The 12,426-nt window shown below is 43.6% G+C and overlaps 1 protein-coding gene across 7 annotated transcripts in view; it reads left to right on the forward strand.

The window, feature by feature from the left end:
* Positions 1 to 12,426, forward strand: part of NCOA7 (nuclear receptor coactivator 7) — a 134,124-nt gene that overhangs the window by 61,018 nt on the left and 60,680 nt on the right. For all 7 annotated transcript variants that reach the window (XM_014533768.1, XM_005858961.2, XM_005858962.2 and 4 more), the window contains exon 3: positions 8,752 to 8,972. In XM_014533768.1, the coding sequence (XP_014389254.1) occupies positions 8,752 to 8,972 (221 nt within the window). The remainder of the gene's footprint in view (positions 1 to 8,751; positions 8,973 to 12,426) is intronic.

Here is a 12,426-nt window from a genome sequence, read left to right on the forward strand (position 1 = left end):
CGGCCCCCCTGTGCTGTTAGCGGGGATGTAGGTATAAACAGTGAGACCACATATGAGGAACCAACCGGCTGGCAATCTGGTATGTCCACTTCCGTAAGAGATAGATGAGTTATCAGAACAGCTCATATTGTAATCATGAAACAAGGAGAGACAGTACCTAGTACAGCCAGTGAAATAGAGACATTCACCACTGGGGACCACTGCTGCAATCTTCAGAGAAAACATGTCCTTGTCTTTTTGTTGGACACTTGGTCCTACCGCATAAAGGTCCCAATAGGTTATCTCTTTTCTAAAATGCCTAAAATGAGTATAATTTTTTATATTAGCGATCGGTGTCCCAATTCCGATTAGGCCCGATGCGAAAGTCTGTTTTTCAGAAATTCCACCCGAAAGGCAAAAGTCAGAGACATTAAGCACATTCCTTGCCAAATAGACCCAGATATTCTCATCTCTCTTCAAAGGGATTATCTCTCCTGATGCTGGGATGGTAAGAAGCAAAACCAGGATTAGGACAAGGGCTGTCTTTGGAGGACAACTTTTAGGTCCTCGTTGGCTTTCACGGTCCACTCTTCCTCTGGTGCCCTGTTGACGCTGGTGTGATGGATCTAGGCTTTTATTCCTGCCAGCTTCAAAGCAGCTGGGGTGGTGAGGAGGACATCCCATGGCCTGGTCTCTCTCTCTTCCAGTGGACCTTCTGGTCATCCAGTTTTCCATGTCTTGAGTAAGACTTTGCCTCTTGCTTCAAAGGGCTGCAGTGGACCTGTGACAAAAAGACCCAAAGATGCCAAATCATCAATTATAGTTAATGTTTGAACAAGATGTTGGACATAACTTTCATTTTTAACCTTCATATCATGATCTATATATACACCTCCTGTTGCTATAGTGACCTGAAAGGGTCACCCGTATATTATTTCCGTAGGGACTTGACTTAAGCCAATCCTGCTTCAGGGAGCTACTCGCATCCTGAGCAGGGCAATTGGCAAACACCTGACCCCAGTGTAGGTGAGATTCTTGACACAGCTGTATTTTTCTTGAAGGTATGGTTCATTTTCTCAACTCTTCCTGAGGCCTGTGGTCTCCGTGCAGTATGTAATTTACAAGTTAAACCGAGGAATTTACTGACCTTCTGTGTAATTTCAGAAACAAGGGCAGGTCCATGATCACTTGGCAGGCTGTTAGGGAGTCCACATTGAGGAATAATCTCCTCCAGAAGGGCTTTGGCCCATCCTGAAAATGTGCCAATAGGAACAAGTAAGTATCTTCAACCCCCAGACTTTGGCATCCAGGTAAAGTCTCTCTGCCAGTCCTCCAAGGGACTGCTATGGTGCTGCCCCCTTCCTTCCTTTGCTGGGGATCTGCCTTGAGATTATTTGTCTGGCAGGGGAGGCACCTGCCTGTGACTCGATGAATTGCCTGAGCAATTCCTGGACCTGTGACCCGGGGTTTGATATAGGCAGACAAGGTATCTCTTCCATAATGGGTTGCCTCATGACTATGCTTCAGGACATATGCTTCTCTTAACCGTTCAGGCGGAAGAATAACCCCTGGTTCATTTATTTTCCAGTCATCATTAATTTCCTTGAACTTCCATTTCTCAGCTCTTTTCTGATCTGAAATTGAATATTCTGATTGAAACTTGAATAAATCTAATGCGGGTATTAGTGGTAGTAAATATTCTCCTTTTGCTGCTTCCTTTGCCATTTTTTACCTGGTTTCAGTTCAGTCTTGACTAGTAAATGGGCTTCCTTTGCCAATTTCCTTTTGCTTCTCTGTTTTCTCTTTCTGTCCAGGGCAGTGTATTACCGCCACTTGGGTAGGGCCGAGAATGGCTTGTACCACGTCCAAAATTTCCGGCGCATGTTTCATGTCCTTTCTGTTGGCCATTAACAGCCCCCTCTCTCTTCACATAGTACCATGCATATTCAGGATTACGAAGGCATGTTTAGAGTCAGCGTACATGTTTACACGTTTTCCTTTAGATAATTCTAGTGCCCTAGTAAGAGCAATGAATTCAGCTTTCTGTGCTGAAGTTCCTGGAGCCAGTGCCTTAGCCTCAGTTGTTTTGTCCAGCATGACCACTGCGTATCCCCACTTCCCTCCCCCTGATCTACATAGCTCCTCCTATCTTGAATAAAGTCCAATCAGCCCCTTCTAGTGGGTAGTCCTGGAGATCTGACCGGCTGGAATACACCTCGTCCATGATCAGTCATGAGGCAGAGTGGTCCTGTCAGGGTAGGGAGCAGTGTGGCAGGAGTAAGAGTACTTACAGTTTTGAGAGAGACATTGGGATTGTCTAGTAGGAGTACCACCTGGTATCTTCCCATCCTTCCTGCTGTCAGCCAGCAATTTCCTCGCTGTTCCAGTAGACTAAGAACTTGGTGAGGCACAAGATAGTAATGGGTTGACCAAGAGAGAATTTTTCTGCTTCTTGTAGGTGCTCACAGGTAGCCACTACCGATCTTAAGCATGTTGGCCAACCTTGAACAGTATGGTCCAATTTCACAGACAAGTAAGCAACTGGCATGGGGTGGCCCCCAAGAGTTTGAGTGAGGACCCCAATTCCAACTCCTTTCCTTTCATGCTCATATAGCTGGAAAAGCTTCAACATATTTGGGAGGCCCAGAGCAGATGCCACTGCCAGTCAGGCCTTCAAGGTCTCAAAGGTCCATTCACATTCCATGTTTCATTCAAGGGGGCTGTCCTCTGGCCCTTCCAGAACCTAACCCAGAGTCCAAAGTTGGGAATCCCAATATGACAGTACTCAGCCATTCCCCCAAATTCTCTCAATTGTATCTTTGTTTTAGGGGACTGTATTTGAATAATTGTTTCCCTGTGGTCCCCTATTAAACTCCTTTTCCCAGGTTCCAGGAGGAATCCCAGAAACTTAACAGCTTGTGTGCAAATCTGGGCTTTTGAAGCTGAAACTTTATAGCCACAGTCTGCTCAGTGATTGAGGGCATCAATGGTGTTCTTCAAACAGTCCTCATACATGGGTCCACTGATGAGGAGCGCCCACATACTGTAACAGTGTGCCTTTCCGGAGCTGTAGCTCATCCAGGTCCTGGCTTAGCATTTCCTAGAAAACTGTGGGGGAATTCTTAAAGCCCTAGGCTTTAAGCCTAGGGGAGGACTGTCCAGCAGTACTGAGTCTTGACCAGAGTCTCTGGGTCTTGCCATTCAGAGGCAAAAGGTGGTTGAGTCTGGGTTAACCAGCACACAGAAGAAAGCATCTTTAACCATTCCCTGTTCCCAGGTATCCCATTAATCAAGGATTGGGTACAGTGGGATGTATGTCCTGGGGAATTTCATTTATGGCCCATAAGTCCTGGAAAAACCGGTACTTCTCTGTTTTAAGGTTTCTTTACTGGCAACACAGGGATGTTGTATGGGGAGTGATGGTCAAATCAAACCAAATTTAAGAAATTTCTGAATAAGTGACCGAATCCCCTCAAGTGCCTCCTTCAAGGGTGTTGCTTTTTGTGGGGAATCTTTGTCCCTAGTTTCCAGTCCGTCTTGACTGGTAAAGCCCGTTTTGCCCTCCCCAGTTCTCCTGAACCCATTCGAATGGTTGTGCCTGGGTCTCTAGTTCAGCTGACACTGGGGCAGGTTCGGGCTTTCCTTGATCCTGTACAAGACATTGCCGGACATGCTCCTGTGGGATCTGTAGATGGAGCTGTTGCTCATCCTGGAGAAAGGTGATTGGTCCCGCCCTAGAAGAGGGATGGGGCACTTGGGGATGCACAGAAATGTATGGGTTAGACTTGTATCGCCAGTGGCACATTCTAACAGGTTCAAAAAGGCTTGTTGTTCCAGAGGTTCCAGTCACCGCCACTGTTTGAGATGAAGGTTTAGTTAGAGGGGCATGAGGACAGAATAGGTGTCTCCTGTATCAGAGAATCTCCTTTTTGTCGTCCCCCCACCCCCCACCTCCCACCCTGTTTTGCCCGAGGCACTTGGGAGAGGATAGAGATCAACAGCTGAAGCCATGGAGCCTCTGGGCCTGTCTGACCTCCTCAGAGTCCATTCCGCATTTAACATCACAGTGAGCACCTTTTGCCCTTTCCTGTTGGTCCTCTGGGCCTCCTTCCTTTTTGGGGCATTCGTTCTTCCAGCGGCCTTTACCCTTGTAGTGTGCACATTGATCTGGGCCTAAGGGGTTTCTTCTTTTTTCCCCCTTTCCTGTTGGCCCTCAGGCCTTGGGCCTTTGGTTTCCAGCCATCTGGGCCGTTTTACTTTCCCTGTTATAATAGACTTAAAAGGCAATGTCAACTAGTTGAGAAGGATTCATCCCCAAATGCCCCTTCAGCTTTCTGTAGCTTTTTCCTGGTATCTGGAGCACTTTGGCTAATAAAAGCCCAGTTTACAATGCAAACGTTCTTTGGTTGGGGAGGGAGGGGGTCTGTGTCTCTATTTCCAGTAGGCCTGATAGAGTCCTTCCTGAAGAGCAGAAGGACCCTCATCCATTTTTTGTTGGCCTGCTTGTACCATATTAAAGCTCTTCTGTTTGGGGACCCCTTCCCTGAACCCTCCTACAATGCATCTCTGATGATGCTTGAGCCAGGCAACCCCCTGTCATTACGATCCCAGTTGGGTTTGACTAATGGGATAGCTCCTGCCAGCTCTGGAGCATGGGCCGGATCTTCTGACGGAGCCAGCGTGCTTCCTCTCTAGCTCTGTCATAAACTATCCCATCTTATTCCCAGTTAAAAGGACGCTAACAGAGCCTGGATATCAGCCCAATTGGGATTATGCGTAGCAAAGTAGAAACTGTCGGGTCCGTAACTTTGGTGGGATCCTCCTGATAAGAGGGATTGGAATTCTTCCAATGAAGCAAATTCAAGGTAGAGAAGGGGTGTGGGCCCAGCAGAGTCTTGTGGGTTGTCCAGCTTCAGTGGCTCCTGATGGCAAAGTGGAAATTGCCCTGCTGGGAGGTAGCTTTATCCTCTCCAAATTGAGTGCCTTGCTTCGTCCTCGAGGGAGATGGGGCAACCGTCTCAAGACTGTTTTCCCTAAGAGTCCAGGGTAGGGGGGAAGCTCTTAGGTTCTTGGAGGACTCGGAGAGGGTGCCTTAATAGTAGACCGCAAGGCAGCCTCTTGCTCATTCCTATCCTTCCATTCCTGATCTTTAGTTTCCGGTACTACCAATACCACATCCTCTCTCCAAAATATTAACTTAGTCCCTTTTCATTTTCATCAGAATCAGAATTATGCAGTGACATAAAGGCCTTTACATATGGCATCTCTCCCCACTTTCCTTATCTTTTTTTAAAAAAATATATTTTATTGATTTTTTTTACAGAGAGGAAGGGAGAGGGATAGAGAGTTAGAAACATCGATGAGAGAGAAACATCGATCAGCTGCCTCCTGCACACCCCGCACTGGGGATGTGCCCGCAACCAAGGTACATGCCCTTGACCGGAATCGAACCTGGGACCCTTGAGTCCGCAGGCCAACGCTCTATCCACTGAGCCAAACCAGTTAGGGCGACTTTCTGATCTTTTACAAAACAATTCCAGTTGTAATATGGTATAATAATTCAAAGACCCATTCAACGGCCACCTCTCTCCAGAATCTAAATTATGCATAGGCAAGCAGTATTCCAGTAAAATACCATTTTCCTTTGTGTCATAGGTGGATATGCATAGGCAGCCCATTCTGTCAGGATTAGGCCTAGGGGGCTGCCTTTGGGACTGAACTGCACCCATTTGCCAAGCAAATTCAACCAAACAAACAGTAAAGAAAAGACATCAACAAATAACAAAAATACTTCTCTATACAGTAATTACACTACACACAACAGACAGACGAAGGCTTTCCCTTTTGTCTGTACAGCCAGACAGGGTGCCCTGTAACCCGGAGCCATTCAGGCTCAAGAAGAAACCAACAGCTGTGTCTCTATGACCACCCGGAGCCCGTCGGGTGCAGAGACCAGGCAAGGACCATGGAAGCCGCTTGCAACCAGGAGCTGATCAGGCTCAATCCAGCTGGGAGGCAACAGATGCCTCCCCTGAAAACACAGGAGGTTGAGCTGAAGCTGGAAAATTCCTGGCAGCGCCGAGAGTAAAGGAAAAGCCTTGGTTTTAGCCCACGAACCCCTGGGCCGGCAGCCAGTGGGACCTCTGGTACTTACCCAAGAAAACGTCCTGCTCGCAGTCCCAGTGGATTTTGAAACTGGACACTAAAGGGAGTCCAGGGGCTAGCTGTCCCTACTGGGCCGATAAGCAGAGGCAGGGTTGAGTCTTTTATGTTCATTTATTCAGTTTGCCGGCCATCGGAGAGAGCAGCAGGTATGATACCTTGAAAAACTGCTCTAACATCTCCTGCCAGTCGCCCGAATATAAGGAGTAAGGGGAAAGGAGGCTACGTGCAGCTGAGGAATGCAGCGGGGAGGGGAAGAGGGTATGTGCTTAGCGCATCTTTCCCAGGATCTTCAAGGACGATGTCACAACAGCCATCCTGTTCCTGGAATTGGAAAAAGGACAGCGTTCCGGAGGTAAACTCCCGGAGGGCTCAGCATCTGGGCCCAGTGACCAGGTCAACGTATAATCTTGGAAAGAACAGACATGATTTAGAATAGCTGTGAAATTACTAGTCCCCACCCTGTTCCCTCCCTGCCCCATCAAGTACTCTCTAGTCCAAAAAGATGTAGCTGATTGTAAAATTAGTATTAACGCATAGCCTGGGATGGGGGTGGGCTGGAGGGGGTCACTGGGGAAAAAGGGGGACATATATAATACATTCAACAATAAAGAATTATTTTTTTAAGTATTAAATTATACTCTATTTTCTGTTAAACAAGTTTGGTATTGCTGTTCTCTAGCATTATTTCCCCGTGAAATAATGATGTTTGGCTATATGCATTGGCAATAACCGTCTGTGTGGAAAAGGGAGAAAATGAATAAAACAATGTGTTTCATTTTCTTATTTCCAAGTGTGAAAAACAGTCCCTAATGAAATGTCCTGAAACAGTGCTGCTGATCATCAAAATATATGCCCTAGATATGAGTGAGGACAGTGAAATGAGGACATTTAAATCAACGTAAAGTGGAAAAATTCAGAAGATTAAAAAGCAACATATCTCAGGCCACATGGAACTAATTTTTGATGTCTCTTTCCTCTCCTAGAAGGAATAATTTTTGGAAGTGGGCAGTAAGGTTCATCTCGAGCATTTAAAAAAAATTTTATTTTCAAATACAGTTACATTCAATATTATTTTGTGTTAGCTTCAGGTGTAAAGCATAGTGGTTAGATAATCATATACTTTACAAAGTGTTCCCCCCAATATTTCCAGTACCCACCTGGCACCATACATAGTAATTACAATATTATTGACTAGTCAGCTTGTTTTGATAAGCCAGTGTATCAGAACAAGATTAGTACATCCTTTTGGATACAGAAATCAGTTCTGCTTAGCTCCTAAGCAAAGAGCTGATCTTTGATCTGTATATCTAAGTGACTTCAACTCATACAGAAATCTTGATGAGAGAGAAATTGTTTTATTAGGAGTGATATATGACTCGATTTTGCAAAGACCCATCTACTGTTTTACCAGAGAAAGAACAGTTTAAAATCCGAGGATAGAAAATAAAATGTGTTCACTGAATATAGTTCCTTTTTACGAGTCTCCAATTTTGTTTGATTTATGGTTTTGTTTTTTTAAAAGAAGTAAACGTGAAAAGATAGCTAAATTAGAGGTGGGAAATATATTCATCCATGATTTCCCCCCCAGCTTTCCTTTCTTCTAGGTTATAATTTCATTTATTAGCCAGTGAAAGTGTAAGGACTTAGCTGCTCAGTGTTCCATGAATAACAGCCTAGTTGAAATATTTTGTTAGCATATGAGGCCTTTATCTCAAAAGCTGAATTTGTTATATACCTTACCATGCTTAGTTCTCATCGGGGGGCCTCTCCAGACTGTTAAATGGATTTGTCCAATATCACAGAGCAAAGCAGCATGAAATCAAACCTTAGTTCCTGTTTTATCCTACAGTTGTTTTTCTCCCCAAACATTTCCTTATCCATGTCCAACATCAAATGGTACGGATGCTTAAGAGAGCACAGGAAATAGACATGTGTAAGAGACAGCTGACTGTGCCTGAGTCATACATCTGTGACTCAGGAGCGTGGAATTGAAAACATCAAATATGCTAACTAATGTATCAGCTATTAGTAATCATAATGATAACTCCATGTTGTCAGTATGCATTTTCTATCTCAGGAAATACAGCTTTTTCTTCATTACACGATCATAGGTATCAAGGAAAAGAACTATTAGCCCTAAACCTGCTTGACCCTTCCAAATCTTTATACTCAGCGTGTGAGCCGATTATAAAGGTTTGTTTGTTTTTTAATAGATGTGCTTGCCTATCAGCCCATTGAAAACCAGAAACACTTTAGAAATGTAACACTGCAAATGTGGCAATATATTTGGGTAATTGTACGTCTTGACAAAAAATACTCACCATAGCCTATAGAATAATCTAGTTTTTTCTCAGGTCTAGAGCACTTTCCATAATACTAATTTTCTGAGACATTAGTATTAAGGATATAAAATTGAGAAAAGGCTATGAGTCTCTCTGTAAGAATTTTTAAGTGTTTAGGAATGGAAAAATATAACAGGAATATGTAGTTAACAATTACATAAATGTTTTCTATATCAATTAGTTTCTCAAATCCCAACAGCATGAAATTAATATAATTCCTCCTAACAAATCATTCTCCAATGTTTTTCCACTTATTTTTTCCTAGATTGAAAAAGAAAAGACAAGCCAAACAAAATGCAGAGACAGCCTCAACATTGGCTACAAGAACTCATACTGGGAAAGAAGATGTTAATACAGCCATTTTAGAGCAAGACAAGTGCAACATTGCTGTGGAAGAGGGATATATCACTGATGAGAAAAAAAAGAGAAAAAATAATCAGTTGAAAGAGCTCAGACGTACAGAACTAAAGAGATATTATAGTACTGGTGAGTATTGGTGGCAATATTGCAGAATTTTCATTTTAAAAATATGTAGTAATTTTTAAGACTGATTTGTAAGTGATTATAATAATAGTAACAGTTTATTGAGCAGCTACTATGTGCTAATGGCCCTTGCTTTCTATACGTAACCTTTTGTAAAGGGATGAGAATGAAATAACGTTTCTGTGTCTCCTTCAACTTTGTGTTCCCATCATCTAGCTCAGTGCCTAGCAGATAGTGTGTGCTGATAAATATTTGTCAAATGAATGGTCACTTCCCCTGTATGAGAAATATTTTTCATAATAATCACAGAATATGAAAAATAGCCATAAAAGTGTTGGTAGAAATGGGTGCACCTTTGGCATCAGCTAAGCAACAGAAAATAGATAGAGACATGGCCTAGCATCTGTCAGTTTAAAGAAAAAAATTGGGAGTTTTAGTTAAGGGGAATCACAGTGTTCAACAGTTTCTTGGAATAGCCATTGCATCTGAAACTGCATTAGGAAAAGTGGCATATCCAGCATGATGAAAGTGATAATCCTGCTTTACTTGGATCATCCATCTCACACCTACTGCTCCTGTTGCTTGCAGGCCTGGAGTATGTTTAAAAGAGAATGCAAAGAAAGGGAACCCTGAGTCCAAACCTGTGTGGCCTACAAATGGCAGTACTCAAGGTTGCTAGATGGAGAGAAGACGGGGGTCTCTGAGAGCCTGTTGCAGTACAGTATGGGAAACATGGTTTTAGAGCAGAGACTTATTCCAAAGGGCCTCAAAGTGGGGTCATGGTTAATGCCAACGTGACCAGGAGACAGATCTTGTCTCCATGCGTAATACAACTTTCTAATGGTGCTCATCAAAGATCAAATGGGCCGCCATTGGGGTGGTAGTAAGTGAGGCTGTGCTGTCATCGCTCCAACAGAGGCAGATGAGTATCTATAGCAGAAAGCGTGTGGTTTCCAGCATTCCAGTCGGCTAATGTGAGATTATATCATGTACATATTACATAGCTTAAAGGATGCTTTTCATCTCAAGCCTTTCAGGACTTTATAGAAAACTATAACTGCCAACCTACTGAAAGACACTTCTGTGTGATGAGTAAACATCATCTTAAAATTTAAAGTGTTGAATATTATCCCTTATTTCCAAAAAGAGGAAGAGGATTAAGGAAAATTTCATTTTACATCTTCATTTACGTATGATTTACACATTGGACATTTGTGGTGTTTATAATTGTGCAGTTTAAAATACAGGTGTGGACAAAAGTAGGTTTATAGTTGTTCGTATGGAAAATAATGCAACAACTAATAAATAACAGTAAAAGAACAAACTGTGTTTTGAGTACTTACAACTGTTAACCTACTTTTGCTCACCCTGTATGATCCTTTTCCATCCTTACTTTAAATGCTGTTGCTTAAGAGGTAAAGTGGAGAGACATCTAGCTCTGTAGGGTTTCCCTGTAGTCCTACTCATTGAGGTTTCTTTTTAGTGATGATACTAGTCTAACTTAAATGCTGTTGCTTAAGAGGTAAAGTGGAGACATCTAGCTCTGTAGGGTTTTCCTGAAGGAGGCTGATAGTCCTACCCATTGAGGTTTCTTTTTAGTGATGATACTAGTCTAACTGTGGATGCTGCATTAGATAGCTTTTCAATGCGGTGCCTTCTGTTGCATGTGTAACTCTATGAGTCTGAAACAGTATCCTTCACCCTCCCCAACTAACTCCACTTGACTTCACAAAATCAGCTCAGTCATCATTTCTTCCGGGAAGTCCTCCCTGCTCCTGTTCAGGTTAGACTTCCCTTCTGTGGATTTATTTATCTGCTTCCCTATTTAGAGGCAGCCATGACTCAGACCCTGTATTTTTTGCTTTGTGCAGTATCTAAGGCAGTGGTTCTCAACCTGTGGGTCGCGACCCCTTTGGAGGTCGAACGACCCTTTCACAGGGGTCGCCTAAGACCACCGGAAAACACAAAAATATAATTACATATTGTTTTTGTGATTAATCACTATGCTTTACTTATGTTCAATTTGTAACAATGAAATTGGGGGTCACCACAACATGAGGAACTGTATTAAAGGGTCGCGGCATTAGGAAGGTTGAGAACCACTAAGGCATCATAGGTGATCTTTAAATGTGCATGAATGAGTGGGTGAATTAATCTGTAGATGAATGAATACTCTTTTTGATTTGTTTGAGTTTCGATGAAAATTCTGGAGGGATGTAGATCCGGACAATATATTCAATACGATAGTTGGGTCAGAATTAGTCTGTGATTTTATTTGGTAGCAGTAAGTAGAGATGCCATCATAGTTTTCATCTGTTCTCGGGAATGGCCGTGGTAACAGTGCTTGGAGGCTGGGCATTTCCATAGGAGAATCCAGTGCTTAGAGGAAACTACTAGGTGGGCCTTTGAATTCCAGGCTTCCTGTTGCTGTTCATATCTGACTCTAGCTGACAAACCCATCTTGGCAGGTTTGTTTGCTCTCACAGGCCTGACCTGCATGTTCCCTAGATCCCTATCCCAGGATGTGGTTCTGTACCACTAGGTGGAGCGTGAGGCTGCAAGTGAATGGTGATCCCAGTTCCAGGTCACTGCTTTCAGTGGCTCTAGTCTAGTCTGAGGAGAAGTCACTAAAATGGGAGGGTCTTATCTGCCACATTAAGGATTTGGACTTTATCCCTTGGGGGAACTCCATCAACTCTTTGTTTTGAGATGACACATCTCAGGGTAATGGTGGAAGTGAGCTGACCAGGCGGTGGGAGACTGGGTCAGATAAGATAGGCACCCTGAAGAGAGATTTTGCTCTTAGAAGCAGCAGTATTTGGTTATTAATATAGTGTGTGAGAGAGTGAAAGAACAGTCAAGAATTTTGAAACTAGAAAACTCAGGAAGGAGGAAAAGAAGATAATAAATGGAAGCGTACTTTGACAAAATAATTGAAAGGTTAACATGGATGGTGCACTCAGGCAGACTAAACAGCCATCTCAGACTGTGGATAAAGAAAAATTGAATTCATTTAAGGGAAGGGGGTGGGGAATGGGATATCCAAAGGAAAAGGCTACACAGAGAAAAGGGGACAGGTTAGCCCAGGATGAGCTGCTGCTGCCCATCGCTCCCCTGGTTGCAAGTCTCATGGGGTCCCTTAGAGGTTGTGGGATACACGCCTGTTGGGAATGGCAAGGGCGTGCTCCTAGGAGGGAGAGCACTCACTGGGTCCTTTGTCCTGAGCGTATTTATCTCTTTCTTGCAGGTGGAAATCTTAGGGCAGGTCTCAGGGGAGGGACTTAATAGAATATTCATCAACTTCCCAGCTGTGCTCTTTCAGGGTCGTGGTCTCACTGATTGGTCGGTGCCAGGACAGGGGGTCATTAGTCAATGCAGCTGGTCCTGAGACAGCCACAGCATCACTTGTCTGGTTTTGCTGCTTTTCTGGAGCTGAAATACAACTGAAGCCTAGATG

The sequence above is a fragment of the Myotis brandtii genome, unplaced genomic scaffold (assembly GCF_000412655.1).
Source record: "Myotis brandtii unplaced genomic scaffold, ASM41265v1 scaffold123, whole genome shotgun sequence".
NCBI lineage: Eukaryota > Metazoa > Chordata > Mammalia > Chiroptera > Vespertilionidae > Myotis > Myotis brandtii.